General features: G+C 46.2%; 1 protein-coding gene across 2 annotated transcripts in view; it reads right to left on the reverse strand.

Moving 5' to 3' along the window:
• The window catches only part of RB1CC1 (RB1 inducible coiled-coil 1), a 40184-nt gene that overhangs the window by 10873 nt on the left and 13630 nt on the right, over window positions 1–15681 (reverse strand). For both annotated transcript variants that reach the window (XM_065895102.1, XM_065895101.1), the window contains exons 7-14: window positions 14241–14425; window positions 13890–14076; window positions 13724–13805; window positions 13540–13601; window positions 12171–12274; window positions 11312–11438; window positions 9324–11224; window positions 1135–1300 (exon numbers count right to left, since the gene is read on the reverse strand). In XM_065895102.1, coding sequence (XP_065751174.1) covers window positions 1135–1300; window positions 9324–11224; window positions 11312–11438; window positions 12171–12274; window positions 13540–13601; window positions 13724–13805; window positions 13890–14076; window positions 14241–14425 — 2814 coding nt within the window. The remainder of the gene's footprint in view (window positions 1–1134; window positions 1301–9323; window positions 11225–11311; window positions 11439–12170; window positions 12275–13539; window positions 13602–13723; window positions 13806–13889; window positions 14077–14240; window positions 14426–15681) is intronic.

Consider the following 15681-nt stretch of genomic DNA (forward strand, 5'->3'; position numbering starts at 1 on the left):
AAGCGGGAGAGAAAGACCTAGCTCACGGAGGAGGAGACATGAAAGAATGCACAACTTCAGACTTCTAAAAACAGAGCTGAATGGCCTCTTCACTTTAAACCTGGTGGCTCCTCCCAGCCCTGGGCAGTTCATTTCCCTGGTTGCCGTGAAGCACGCTCTGTCTCTGGTTACTCGTTCTCATCCCCCCTTTTCCAGGCTCCTCTGTCTTTCCCCAGGCCTTAACATTTAAGGTTCCTAAGTGTTTGGAGCTTTACTTCTACATTTTCTTTCTGTTCTGTGGTTGACATTTTTTTTAACTCTAAAAAGACAGTGAGAAAAGGAAAACTGCAGCACACCACATTAAACGTGCACGTTGACTGTAACACGCCTACCAGTCTCAGAAACGTATTCCTCGGGACAAAAAAGGATGTCGTGCTGCCCCTGGCCTGACTGACACCTGCTCTCACACCGGTCTGGTCTGGCAGCCCTCGCTCTGCCCCGCGCCCCAGCCAGCGATCCTGATTACGTAGAAATCCAACCGTGTCGCTCCTTTATTTCCTCTCCCACTGCCGCCCGGCACCTTAGCTGATGTAATGCTCCCTCGCAGGGCATCTTGACCCTCAGTGGACTGGCCGCTGCTGACCTCACAAGCGTCAGCTCTCACCACTGATCCATATTAATAAGGGAATCACCAAAGTTCAACAGTATTCCACCATAACCTACCGCCAGCCTATCACATGGATAAGAATTATCAGCATGTAATTTAGAATAAAATTTTAGAGCTTAGAAAAAAAATTCAAATATCATCTATGCAGCAGTACAAACACTTTCGTTTGCAAAAAAAACAAACTGATGTGAAGAGGTTAAATGATGTTTATGAGATCGCATAGGTAGCTAAGGAACAGAATTTACACTTCCTCATTTCTAATCTAGCACTGCTTCATTCTGAAGCACCTATGTGACATAATGACCGTTAAAAAGAAAATGCTTCTATCACGAAGAAGATATATAATAATAAATACCGTCAGGATCAATGTAGGAAAATCACATTTAAGATACAAGAAACCTCAGCTACACAAAGAAATTTTACTCGTCAATGTATGTTCATCTCCTCTAGACCTAAAGTGAACGCAGTAAGGTGGGAGACCTACAAACCTGTTGCTCAGCAATCAAAGATGTTCGCACATTCTGCATTTCTTCGTTTTTTCTTTTCTCCTGCTCTTCAAGTTGTTCTAGAAACTTAGCTTTTTCTTCCTGGAGCTTTTCTTGAAGTTCAGCGACTAGGCTTGAAGAATCTTCTTTGGTAGATTCAATGGTATGACTTTAAAAATTAAATACAGCATTAATTTTTTCAAAATTACACAGAACTAACACAACATTGTAAATCAACTATACTTCAATAACATTTTTTTTTTTTTTTTGCGGTACGCGGGCCTCTCACTGCTGTGGCCTCTCCCGTTGCGGAGCACAGGCTCCGGATGCGCAGGCTCAGCGGCCATGGCTCACGGGCCCAGCCGCTCTGCGGCATGCGGGATCTTCCCGGACCGGGACACGAACCTGTGTCCCCTGCATCGGCAGGCAGACTCTCAACCATAAAATTTTTTTAAAAAAGTAACCAAATGTATTTTAAGTACAATGTAAAGTCACTGAAGAATTTTGTCTAGAAAGAATGTCATATAGTGAATTTAGATTTTTAAAAGACTTGTTGTAAAGATCCTGGTCAGAACACTGGGGCATGTCTGCATGAGAGGTTTCAGCTGACACAGGACGCTAAGTAATAAGAATCCTGTAGGAGTGCAATTGTGCGCTCACATCACGTGTGCGTGCACAGGCGGGAAGGACCTTCCTTCCTAGGTGCCCTGCACCTGTGCGCTGCCCAGTGCACCGAGGGGAGTGCTGTTTCTATTTCAGGGTCAGTGCTATGCAAGGATGAGGCAGGAAGGACAGTTCAGGCACAAGGACGTTCAGACACTACTGACTCTGTAAACACACGGTCATCCCCAACACCCAGGATGAGCACCCGTGACATCAGCACAGGGTATATGCTGACCCACAAGGTGAACACTTTGGCAGTAAAAACAAAGAAAGGAGAGCTTACGGGGCTTCCCTGGTGGCGCAGTGGCTAAGAATCTGCCTGCCAGTGCAGGGGACACGGGGTCGATTCCTGGTCCAGGAAGATCCCACATGCCGCGGTGCAACTAAGCCTGTGCACCACAACTACTGAGCCTGAGTGCCACAACTACTGAAGCCCGTGCGCCTAGAACCTGTGCTCCGCAACAAGAGAAGCCACCGCAATGAGAAGCCCACGCACCACAAGGAAGAGCAGCCCCCGCTCGCCGCAACTAGAGAAAGCCCGCGCGCAGCAACGAAGACCCAACGCAGCCAAAAAAAAAAACAACAAAAAAAGGGAGCTTTTAACACAAAGAATGATCAAGAACCATGCTGTGCTGGGGCAGGGCTTCTCGTGGCTTTATGGGCGGCCCTCCTTATCCTTGGGTTCCGCATCCACGGATTCAACCAACCACGAGTTGAAAATATCCCAGAGAGTCCCAGGAAGCAAACCTGGAATTTGCCTGAGGGCTGGCAACTATTTACCCAGCACCTGCATTGTTAGGTATTACAGGTGATCTAGAGATGCTCTGACGTGCTCAGGAGGCTATATGCAAACACCGCACCACTCTATACAAGCTGACTTGGGCTTCAGCGGGTTCTGGTATTTGGGGGAGGTCCTGGAACCAATCCCCATGGCATCGAGGGACTGTTATTATTAGTCTGACCCAAAGTACACACTGTGTCACATTGCCGGAGGCTCCCATAGAAAACGCTCCAGATTACCACCAGCCCCATCATTCAGCTTCAGTTTGCACGACTCTAAGGCCCCAAACGGCTCTGACCTCAGGGGGCATTAACCCTAGCAAACTGAGCGGTAAGTAAGAGCTGAATAGTTTAAGTAGTTTTTTAAACAGCATCACTGGCTGGCTTCCTCTGGGGAATTAGGAGCCATGTTTGTGTTGTGTGGGGAGAAGACATAAAAAAGGGTTCCAGTATCTCACAATTTAGTTAAAGCTGTTTCTGATCCAGCGGTACTACCATGGAAATCTAAGAAATTTATCAATAAAGGTTGCCCTCCCCCCAAAAGAGAAACTTACACAACCCTATCTTTCCATATATTAATTTAAAACCTTAAAAAGGCCCTGAACTTAAAACTGAAGGAAGCAAGGTATATCTGTTACCAGCTGGGAACGTCATCCCATCACACAGAACTTGAAACAGAGCAACTCTGGTTCCCCCACGTCCATGAACCAGTGTGTGCGAGCAAAGCTATTACACCCAGTGCTCCTAGTAACTAGGAAACCCGCACTGAACACACGCCAGAGTGGCCTCTCCCCCATCAGTGACTGTATTAGATTTGGGCCTAGTAACCGAGTAGTTGATCGTGGGTTTTTAAAAACCCTTCTGAGATCACAGAATAAGAGATTCGAAACGACACCCTATTCCAGTGTTCCCGTCCCCAGGCAGACCCACAGCAACTGCTCCTGGACACACGCCTACGAGCGGCACGGGAGGCAGGCTTCCCGACACGTGCAAACCACACACACGTGTCCTGCATGCGTGTTCCGTGTACACGGGGTGTGAGAAAGCCCTTGCCCTCAACTCTCAAAATAATACATACTACTGACTTCATTTTTCCCAGTGATATGGAGAAAAGGCACCCACTTTTAATTCTGCATCTCCTTAATCCCAAGGAGACGGAGCAGCCATTCGCATCCTGGCTGTGTGTCTCCCGTCTTCTCTATCTGTCGATTCACATCCTCTGCCCATTTTTCTCATGGATTGTTTGCCCTTTTCTCTCCGATCTGCGGGACCTCTCTAACATTACAGACATAATTAATACTCCCATTTATATCTCGCCAACGTTTCTCCCAGGCAGGTGGCCTCTCAACGCTGCTGCTGGCAGATGGACAACCGGCCGAGTGGGGACGGCTGGGAGAGGAGCTGGCCCGGGTGCCGTCACATCAGCACCACTCCCTTCAAGTCTCCTCACTCCTTTTCGAGGGTTTCCTCTGTGCGACGGCAGCCGAGAACGACACTATCCAGAATCCCCTTCCCAGGAAGCTCTGGTTTCAAGTTTGGCAACAAAAAGTTACCTGCATGAAGGAGTGCTAAAGAGTCTATGACTCCAGAGGGGGCTGTGACCAGACAGGAGGGCAGTGAGGGTCACAAGGGGTTTCCTGGGTCGACGTCGCAGTAGACACCTGGCAGCAATCACCAAAGAATCTGTAACGGTTTCCTGACGAGCCACCAGCTTTGTACTTAAGGTGACTGTGAACCTACCAGTTCCCAGCCCTTCAGCAGCAACGCTTTACCCTTCGCTCCACCAGCCCTCCCCAAATTCATACAAGTTCTAAACCTAGTATTAAACCCTTTATTCTTGGAATACTTAAAAGAGGTTCTATTTTTCTAAGCTCATACCAGACAGATACAAATACGACCCTAGGGGAGAAAACCATCAAGACAGGGACCTGGAACTGATTCTCTGACCGGCTCCAACCGGAAGGCAGCAACCACCTTGGCGCCAGGGCAATGGGCGCTCCAGTGGAGACAGGCCCCCACTGCAGAACCGGACAGCTGTGTCTTCCGGGAGCGAGAGTCTGGAGACATCCAGCGGAGCCCCCAGTGCCCACCAAACTCCCCTGCCCCCTTCCCTGGAGAGATCAGGATCACCTTCCTGAGGTCCCTTCTCAGTTAAGCTGACCTTCCTTCTCGACAACCTCTCCCACCATTTCACTACTACCAGACCCAGCACGGCTTTCAAATCCCCAGATCCCAGGGGAGCTAAAAATCTAACCAAGGAGAAAATACAATTGCAAGATTTTCTTCATTTATGTTGGCAGAATCACAGGAAGTACGTACACGGATGGATCCAATGAGAGTTAGAACAGGAAGAATCAGGCCAAAATTTGCGTGCATGTAAAGACCAGAGATTCTAGATTCAATATTAGCTATTATCTGTTTGCTATGGTGATTGCCTGAGACGTGGACCTAACGGGTAAACCACGGCCTGCGGGCCAGATCCGGCCTGTGGCCTGTTGAGCTTCACCGGAGCACAGCCGCGCCTGTTCGTTCACCTCTCTCACTCCTCTTGATACAACAGCGAAGCTAAACAGCTCAGAGACCACTTAGCCCACAAAGCCTAAAATACTGAAAAGGAAGCCTTCACAGAAACTGCCAACTGGTTCTCTGTACCAGTGACTCTCAAAGGGTGATCCACAGAACCTGGAGGTAACTAAAACACTGTCAAGGGATCACTAAGGTCAGAACTACGCACACGATGACGCCAAGATGCTGTCTTTTACTCCCTGCTGGCATCGCACAGATGATAAAACTGCTGACCCCTTAATGGAGAGACAGTAGCACCCACTATACTCTCAATCAGTGTATCCTGCACTTCAAGGCGCTCCAAGTGAAGGCAGGTTTACTTTGGAATATCCTTGATGCAGTAACATTATTAATATTACTGGATCCTGACCACTGAGCCTACGTCTTTTACTCCTCTGTGTGACAAAACGAGAAGCACCTACGAAGCCCTTCTGCATCCCGAGGTGCGTCTGTCTCACGGCAAAGCACCTGCACAGCTGTTCTGCGTGCGCCGAAGGAGCACCTTCTTTCACGGTGCGCTACTTCTATTTGAAAAATGACAAGCTTTGGTTATTTAGACTTGCGTTTTTGATAGATGTTTACTCAAAAATGATCAACATGACTTCAATGAATAAGTGACATAATTTGTTACCACTGACAACATGTGACACTTTAAAAAGAAACTAAAATCTTGGGCTTTATTATATGCCCCCTGGTAGGGCCCAGAGAATGCCCCTTCACCAAGGCTTTCAGAAACACCACCCCAAAGGCTCTGCAGGGCGCCTGCAGGACGGGGAGAGTGGCGGGACAAGCCAGTAAAATTCAACGAGCTTCACAGGCAGGACAGGTTCTGGAGGGGAGAGGCCGACCAGCACCACTTAACCAGATGCGGGACGTGGTGCCCTCACAGGCAGCAGAGCCAGAGCAACCGAAAGTCTGACCCAGAAGAACCTCCGGCAGTGGCTGTCACTAGGGCTCTAACAGAATGGGCCGATAAAGGCTTTTAAACTGACTTTTAAAAAACCCAGTAGCTGGCGTTCAGAGATCTAACTTCCAGAGAATCGCCATCTTTCACCCAATTCCAAGACCTGAGTCAGTCACCAACTACAATGCCAAAATTTTATACAGAGTTTTCTTTCTAACCTTCAAAGAGACCCACGGCCATTTTCCAGGCTGAGCGTGTATTCAAGGAAGGTAACTAATCAACTTTTGAGGGAATCCTGAGCACTGGCTCTCACGTGACTCTAATGCCGCTGTGGTCCCCCAGGACACCACTGACAACCATACACGAGAGACGCGTCCTTCCATCCAGGATCTGAAATGCAACAGATGTAAAAGCAACTGTTGGCGAATCACTGCTGGTCCCCCTACTGATGGAACGAGGACCATTACGGCAGAAAGAGCCATAAAATCCCTGAAACACAGAGGAGATTTCTACCACAATCTCGCTCAACTTAAGTATGCGTCCTGTCGGAAACATATAAAAACAAGCAACGGGTTATCATAATTTAATCAGGTAGTGACTCCAATAAAACTGCTATTTCATACATAACCTCTTCACTGGAGCAAATTAACAAGACCACTACTACCTGACATGTAGCTACTGATTCGGTGATTTCTTCCCCCTTTATTCTTATTAGAACAGACCAGGGATAAACACACTTTTCTCTGTAAAGACAAATACTGAATAGTATAAATGTGACTCAGACAATCTCCGTCACAGCTACTCAACTCTGCTGAAAGCAGCCACAAAGCAGAAATGGCCTCTCTGTGAGCCAATACAGCTGTGTTTACAAAACCAGGCTGTGGGCTGGATTCCCACAGGCCACAGACTATCAATCCCGGGTAGAGACCACAGGAAGCAGTGTGATTTCACCAATAGGGACCGCAATCGACTCTGTCTTATCCAGGATTAGATCAACTCTCCGGTCCTCTGCTGAAGTCTCGTTGGCAGGCATTACCGATCTTCCTGCTATCCCTCAAGAAATCACACTAATGCAACCCACTTCTGGCAACATGCTCCTCAGGCCTGGTAAACAGGAGTTAGCCACTACCTGAGCGACCAGGGCAAGACACGTGAGTGCCGGTGGGGTGAGCAATGAGGGCCGTGGAAGCCCACAAGCCTGTCAGCACAGCGAGATTTCTGAGTGCCCAGCGGTCCAGGCCTGCGAGACGCCCGTCCAGGGTGCGGGTGAGGACCCCGAGGGCTGCGGGCAGCACCCAGTACGCTCAGCTCCTCCTGGACACCTGCCCAGCCTCCTGCTGTGTGGGAGCCCCTGCAACCCGCGCCAGCTGCCGTGCGGCGGGGCCCGTCTCCCAGCGGGTGCCAGACGTGTCTGCGGCAGAAACGGGCAGTGTACGGAGCCTCGGCAAGTCCTACAGGAGAATCGCGGCTGAGGCCCTCAGGAGCCTGAAGCAGGTGAGCGTTTCCCTTCCGTAAGATGGCTCAGGGCTCGCTCCTGGGTCTGTAGAGGCCGAGAGCCTGACCGTGCTCTCCCCAGTTACCGCGTGACCCGAGCCGCCTGTCAGGAAGAGGACACTGTCTCGCCCACTCTGGTGACGACGTGGTGGACGCGAGGCGGGCCCACACGAGCCCCAGCGGCGCCAGGCGGGCACAGGAGGTGCTTCCCTTCCCTCCATCACAGCCACGGCGAGCCCGGGCTCCAGAGCCCAGGGGCAGGACGAGAGCCCGGCGGGCAGGGGCGCCCATGATCAGCAGTGAACTCGAGGACGCCCGCCCCGGGGGAGGACCGGCCAACAGAGTATGGGAGAGAGGCCGTCCGTGTGGAAAGGTGAACGAAGAGCCGCGCTCCAGGGAGGGGAGACGGGGGACAGAGGCCGCGTCGCAGGAGCCTGGCTCCGGCAGGTCAGTGCGGGTGAGAGAGACGCGGGAGCCGCGGGAGGCCAGGGTGCTCGGGGCCGGGCGGCCAGCCGTGCTGTGCCCACCCCAGTGCCAGAGCCTCACCTGCGCCGGATTATTCCCGGAACCCCCTCTGCAACCGGAAATCCGCCAACGAGGAGGACGAGCGTGGAGTCCGGAAGGAGAAGGGCGGCTGGGCCTGCTCCCCGTCATCCAGGAACACAGTCCCGGGCCGAGCCGCACCCCGAGCCCATCGCTGGGCCCCGCGGGGACGCCCGGAGCCGCCGCGCCGTCCCCGGGGCCCCGCCGGCCGCCAGCCGCGGTGGGCGCGCCCGCGTCTGTCCTCCTGCTGTGTCACCGGTGCCCTCCCGGCCTTCTGCGGTGACTGCCGGGACCTCGGCGTCCCCCAAGCTCTGAGAAGGTTCGAGTATGGCCTAGTTCCTCTAAGAGCCCGCCATCCTTCCAGAACACATAAAGGCTTTCTGTCTTCAAAACAGACGCGGAGGGTGAAACGGCACACCAGGGTATGAACACCACACAGCGGACAGTCGATCCAGGAGGCGGTGTGAAAGTCCCTTTAACCTCCGGCCAGAGGTTAAAATAGCCAATGCAAATATACCTATACATATGTTCCCTTGGAAAAATTAATGATAGCACCAACTGATAACGTTCTAGAAATTGTTTATTAGGCCACAAACCCCTTCAAATAATTTTAACGAGTGGAAATGCGGAAGCCCAATTTCTCTCAGCCAAGGCAGTAACATCCGGCAGCAACAATAACAACGCGAAAACCCTCACCACTGTATAAACCCAGCACTTAACACTATCTTTTGAATCACAGAGGAAATAACTGAAATTGTAATATCAAGAAAATAACCACCAGAAAGCTACACAGCACCAACCCAGAAGTTACTAACTGCTGCTCTTTATACATACATACATACAGTATTTTAAAAGAATGAAAATAAGTAACTTTCAAATGAAGAGTTTAGGGAAAGAACTACAAACAAACCAAAAGGAAATTTATAACTTAAAAAAGGAATAAGAAGATCCCGAACACATAGGAAATTTTCAAAAATTATTCCTCTCAAAATCCAAAATACGAATCCATTTTTAAAAGCCCTCCTAATGGATTCACATAGCCTGTTAATTTTTTTTAGATGTCTGTGAGAAACACTACTTTCAGAAGTACGTTTTTACTTCATAAAGTATCTCCACTGTTACCTTTACCTAAGGTATTACCTAAGGTAAATGAGTAAATCAAGGTACTGTGATTACACTCACAATTAAAATCTCCATCACTGAGACTTTAATTTTATGATTATAGACTAAAGTTCATCCTTACCTTTTTGCTATTTGACTCTCAAGATGTTTAATTTTTTCTAACAACTCCTTCTCAACAGCTTCCCTTTCCAAGCTCATTTCTTTACGGGCAGTCTCAACAGCTGCCTCTTTTTCACAATTAAGCCTCTGAATCAGCTGTTCTCGGTCCCGTTCGTGCCACATGACACATTCCTCTTTGTCTTTTTCAAGGTTCTGGATAATAGCCCTGTACTTCTCTTCTTGCCGGGTGATTTTCTCATCTTTTTCTTTCTCAAGAGCACTCAGTTCTGAGTCCAGTTTACTCTGCAGTTCAGCCAATTCTTCTTTCAGGCCTTTTTCTACTTCAGATGCGTGGTGATGCAATGATGTCACTTTGTTTACCTCGGCCCTAAGCATATCAGATTCTTCTTCCTGTCTACTAATTAACTCTGAAATGCACTGATCTTTTTCAATTGTCATTAACGTTCTTAGTTCGGCCAAGCCCACCTGATAATTTTCATTATCATCTTGAATCTTTTGGTTTAGTTTACCTATCTCTGTTCTCAAATGTTCTGTCTCTTGTTCGACGAGAGATTTTAAGGTCTCCTTCTGCTGGGCTCTGCTTTCTTCCAGCAAAATTTTTATTTCATCCGTTTCTGCTTCCTTCAGGGCAAGTTCAACCTCTAACTTACATCTCATGTCCGACAAATCAGAAACCTTGAGTTTTAATTCCTGGAGCTGCTGTTCTTTTTCCTGGATGGCTGTGGCATGAGAATCTTGCATCTGCTCGATTCTCTGTTGATTTTCCTTTTCTAATTTCTCCAAACAGACCTCGTGGCCGGTCATGACCTTCTTGAGCTCCTGACTGTGCCTGGCTTGCAGAGTGTCCTCTAAGTCCTTCAGGTGGCTCTGCTCCAGGCACTGGAGCTCCGCCCTCAACAGCTGGAGCTTCTCATCGTTCTCCTCGCGGAGCCTCTTTAAGTCTGCTAGCACGGTCTCCCGTGACTGCTTCAGTTCTTCCATCTCGCAGTGTTGCGTACGCATTACACTTTCCATCTCTAACAACTTCTGATCCTTTTCCTTCTGCAGGCAGATGACAGCTTCCTTCTCATGTTTAACCATAGCAAATTCGTTATCTTTATTTTGTAAAACCTCCTCAAGGCACACCAAGTCTCCTTTCAGCTTTGTGATTTTGTTTTCATTTTCTTCACTCTCCTTTACTAGTGCAGCAAGTTTGCCCTCATATTCACTTTTTAAAGACTGTAGTTCTTTTTGGTGTCTTTCATTTAGTGTTATTTCCAAAGAGCATTTTACTTTTTCAATAATGTTTTTTATTTCTACTGCTGTACACTTTAAAGAATTTGAGAAGTCACACTGTTCCTTCTGCACAAACGTTCGGAAGTGGCAAAGGTCCTCCTTTATGGTTTGTACACTGAGGTGCGAGTCGTGGGCAGTGACACGGCACTTCTCCAGCTGGACGCCGAGAGACGCGTGGTGGCCCGATTGCTCCTGACCTCGGGCACTCGTGTCCTGCATTCGCCTGCTGTCGATGGCATTGATGACTGAGGAGTAAAGGGATTCCACCATCATCTCTGGACTCTGTGGATCACTGATAGGATTGGGAGATGACAAGTTTTCCTCTATTACAAACTCATTCACTGCAGACATGAAATCTGATTCAGGACTTTCTGCTAACGAATCCAAGTCTAACGAAGCCTGGTGAAGAGTCTGTTCTATGTTTGGATGGGGGATAGTTTCAAAATCAAATGTATGTGCATCAATGCTATCCGGAGACAATTCTTCTAAGGGACAGACTGCAGGACACAAGGGGCCCTGCAAAGTGAGTGGAGGGGGTGTTCTGGGTGAGGTAGTAGTTGTGATTCCTGTCGTGCTTTCTATCCGGGGTGAGGAAGCCGCCTGTGGGGACGTCTGACTCGCGGATGCCTGGAAAAGAGAGGGACAGGCTTACAGAGCTGCAGCAACACAGGCATTTACGCTAACGGGCGAACCACTGGAAAGAACGGGATTTGCCTTTTGTTCACTCAGTAGGTCTGTAATGGTCTGTGACATTTCATCCAAACTTTGTGCTGCTTTTACCAAATTATGTAGAGCAAGTACATGCTGGTGTAGAGGGTCAAAGTCACAAAGTAAGGGCACCCTGAAACAGAGCACAATCAAATTAGATTTCTAATTTCTCAATGAAAAATGGATAACCGCAACCAAATATTAAAATCTATGTCAAAAGCAACTCACCATCGTCTTTCAGTCAATACCAGGAATAGTTTAAGCAGACTAAGACATATCATTAAACGGGGCGGCGGGGGGGGGGGGGGGGGGGAAGGAGAGGGTGGGACGAATTGGGAGATCTGGATTGACATATATACACTACCGTGTGTAAAATAAATAGCTAGTGGGAACCTGCTGTAAAGCACAGGGAGCTCAGCTCAGTGCTCTGTGACGACCTAGATGGGTGGGAGGTCCAAGAGGGAGGGAATACAGGTATACATATGGCTGATTCACTTCACTGTACAACAGAAACTAACACACCATTGTAAAGCAATTATACTCCAATTAAATAAATAAATAAATAAATATAGTAAATAAAAGTGATAAATCAGAAATCTCTCACAGTATGCAACAACGTCAGATCACTACCAGAAAAGAATTAACTTCATATAAGGCATTAATTCCCTCCTAGTTTATCTTCTTCATTTTTTTCTGATCACTTTTATACTCCCCAGAAACTTCCCAGCAGCCATGAGCAGCCAGCTCTCACGACGTGCTCCTCTGCTCCGGCACCCCTCGCGGTGCTGCTGCCCTTCCCACGGCTCCAGAGCAACGAAATCATCCCAAGACAGTAACTGAAGCTAAAAATATGAACTGTATTTACCTGAGGAACGGCTGGACTTCGGAAGGACAAAATGATTGCAGAAACTGTAAATCTTTTAATGAAATATCTGGAAGTTCACAGTCAAACTTTCGAGGCTTCTGTGTCTATATTAAAAAAATAGTAATTTACAAAAAAATATACAGTATAATTTTGTAACTGATTTCTTAGTATAATCAAATTCAATAACCAATAAAAATGCTTCAAATGATCTACTCACACCTAAGAAACTGAATAAAATAATAAAATGCAAATGAAGGACTATTCAGTGAGGATGCGGAGACCACTTTTCTGAGTCTGAAATAACAGGGACGTGCAAGCTGTTGGTGATCAACTGCCGTGCTCACTCCCCACTTCTCTGTTCTCAGCGTCTTTTCATGGGAATTCTGGTATTCCCGCCAGCATTAAAGGAACCCACTTGTCTCGCTATTACACAGGCTATTCCCAAGTTTCTACCTGACCAACAGCACAGTCGTGAGGACAGCCCCAGCCCTCTGTATCTACTCCTGTCACCTACTAGCGTGCTGTGTTGTTTTAATGCAGTAAAGATCGTTTTTTCTTACGCAAAACTTCCTCCTTGCCCTTTTCTTCACCTTTTCATTACATTTTCCAGAATACAAAGTCTTAGCCGATTTCAGATTCATAAAAAAATTATCTACCATTTCTTTATAAATACTGCCAAGAAATGCACCTTTTAGGATAACTCCAATGGTCTGAGTCATCACTTAACGCAGATTTAGAGACATCAAGACACCCTTCATTAAGCAGGGTTCCTAGATAAAGGAGTGTGGGAAATCCTGCCTATTACAACACTCATTCATAGATACATAAAAGCACATACATTTAAAGCCCTAAGGAATCCTGCAGTACAAACACATGTTTAACAGTTAAGCAGTGTGTCTGAGGAGAAAACAACAAACCTACAGCATTTCCAAGACTTCTTTGATCATGGAATCATATGTTTCATGTAATAAAATTAGTGGTCCCCAGACCCCTCTGGTTTAGAAATACAGCAACCTTAATTTTCACTGTTTCAATGAAGATGACTTGATGGGTCACCCTATTCTGATTTGTGCAACACGAATGATAGGGGAGGGGAGGGGAGGGAAAGGGCGGCAGGGACAGGAGGGGTGGAGACAGATAAGGTGAAGGGGAGAATCTGTTCCCACCCATCTCGACACTGTCGTAGGCTCGACAGTGTAGTAGGACTCCATCGTCCCATGCAGTGAAGGCTCCTGACCAAAAACTATGAATTCATCTTAAAGCCAAAACCATTTTGATAAAAAATTTGTTTCTGATAAATATCTCTACTTCTGAAATAAAGGTCTGAACACACACAGGATTTAGTCATATTAGAAAATAAATTACGTACACAAAAGGATGGGGGCCAGGAGTCCAATCCCCTAAACAGACGATTTCTTAAAAAGGACTTCCCTGTGTAAAGAAATGAACAATATGGTTATTTTACAACTCATGCTATATAATGCTATTTATATCTATGAAATAAAAACAGCATTTTTCTTAAAAAGTGTAAGTTATGAATAAAGAACACTTACTAAATAACTTCCCAAAGGATTCCCTTTTTGACTTTTCAGCCTCATATAATCGCTTTCCGTCTTTGACTAAAGCACCAGTCCACTAAGAAAAGGAAAGCCTCTGTTAGTGTCACACACCAAGTCACTGAGGCTCCGGCACAATCAAAGTACAGTCCAACCTGCATACCTCCCTGTAGTGTTTTACGAACATTCTTCTCCTGACAACCTCAACAGCAGCTAAGCAGTACACCTGAGGGACTGTACTCAGAGCTTCGACGGTCTTGACTCTCTCTAGGAGCTCTATCACGAGGCGGAGCAAAGCCTGCAACTTCTCTCCATCCTGATCAGCATGAAGCATCACAAAGCAACACCACCTACAGAATGAAATCGAGACACACAGCTCCGTAAGCATCATCCAAGCCCACGCTAATCAACCAGTGGAGTATGTCAACATGGTGATAAGACTACGCCATCACGTGGGAGAAATAAAAAAAATCAACTCTCAACAACCCAAATTAGATACCCTAGAATCACTTACTTCAGTCTGACATGAAGGTTATTTGCTAGTTCTTGTTTGGCAGTGGTGCACTTCTGTTTAATATCCAACAGTTTTCTATGATTTTGCAACATAATCATCAACTGATTTGCATGACTCAGGCACAAATCAGGTAACACAGACGCATCTTTCAAGTTTTCAGCTCTCATCTGATTAGCTAAAAATCCCTTTGGGAGAAAATATTTTAAAGGATATTAACTTTCATTAAAACCATGAGCATTCATTTAAGAGGAAAAGCTTTACGTTAGACATGAACTGTTCTACTTTCAAATAAGATTTTAAAATCTCCTACTTTTCTGAGTGTAGTAGGTGTGTCCATAGCAAAGATTCAGAGTTCTTAAGAAATGTATGCTCATCTAATTCTGTTCCATTTTCGTGCTAGAAAAAAAAATGAGACCCAGGAAGCTAAAGCAACATATCCAAGGACACAGCAGGCAAATCAGAACTAGAACCTATGACTGCAAACTCCTGTTACACCACAGTTCAGTCAGAGCACAGGTAAATAAAAACAGGGGCACTGACTTGAAGCCCTGTGAAAACTAACAGATTTAATCTAATCAATGATATTCAATAGCATATTATATACTTCCCCCAATAAAAATCAATCAATCGACTTTGCACTACTCCCTGAAAAGTCATTCCTTCCTCTGGTATTTCTGGGCTATTATATACTTTGTTCCACTGATCTGTGCTCATTATCTTTAGAACAAGGACTTCTACAGTGTATTTTATTGTTTCATAGGAAAAGTAATTATCACACTTTTTTATTAGCTATCCTTATTTATTTTCACAGGTGAACCTTGCATCTTTTTGTTAGGCAGGGATTGTTTTTAGGCTATAGATTAATTCAGACAGATGTGCCAAAGCCAAGAGCAAACACTTAAAAAAAAAATGTCCAAAGACATCTTGATGAGACATCTTGCTGATCACTGTATTCACAGGTTTTTTCCCTACTCTACTCACTAGTTACCATGTTACAGAAGTTTTAGGATCTGCACACCCATCTCGCTGTCGCACTTGCTACTATAGGTAATTATCCTGGTAGGGCTCAACCACACAACCAACAAAGGACAGCAAGTGTGTCTTCTTACTTTCTGGTAGTTCTCTCTCTCTTTTCTGTTTCATGTTTTTTCTAAATATCATGAAAATATTTAAGTTTAAATGATGTGTGTTAAAAAAAAGTCGAGATGATTCAATATATGAAAGTAAGATAATTTTAGTAATTATTTTACATCTTACTTTTCTTTCAATATCCTGCATGCTTAACCGTGGCTGTGCTTTTTCTGTAACTTAATCTATTTTTAAAAAGTAACTTACTGCTTTATTCTCCTTTGATAAAATCTTAATAGGTTTTCAATTGCTTTTTACTGAATCCAAGAAAAATATGGCATCAATCCACAATTCATGACGTACAAGCCCAATG

The sequence above is a fragment of the Phocoena phocoena genome, chromosome 17, assembly GCF_963924675.1.
Source record: "Phocoena phocoena chromosome 17, mPhoPho1.1, whole genome shotgun sequence".
NCBI lineage: Eukaryota > Metazoa > Chordata > Mammalia > Artiodactyla > Phocoenidae > Phocoena > Phocoena phocoena.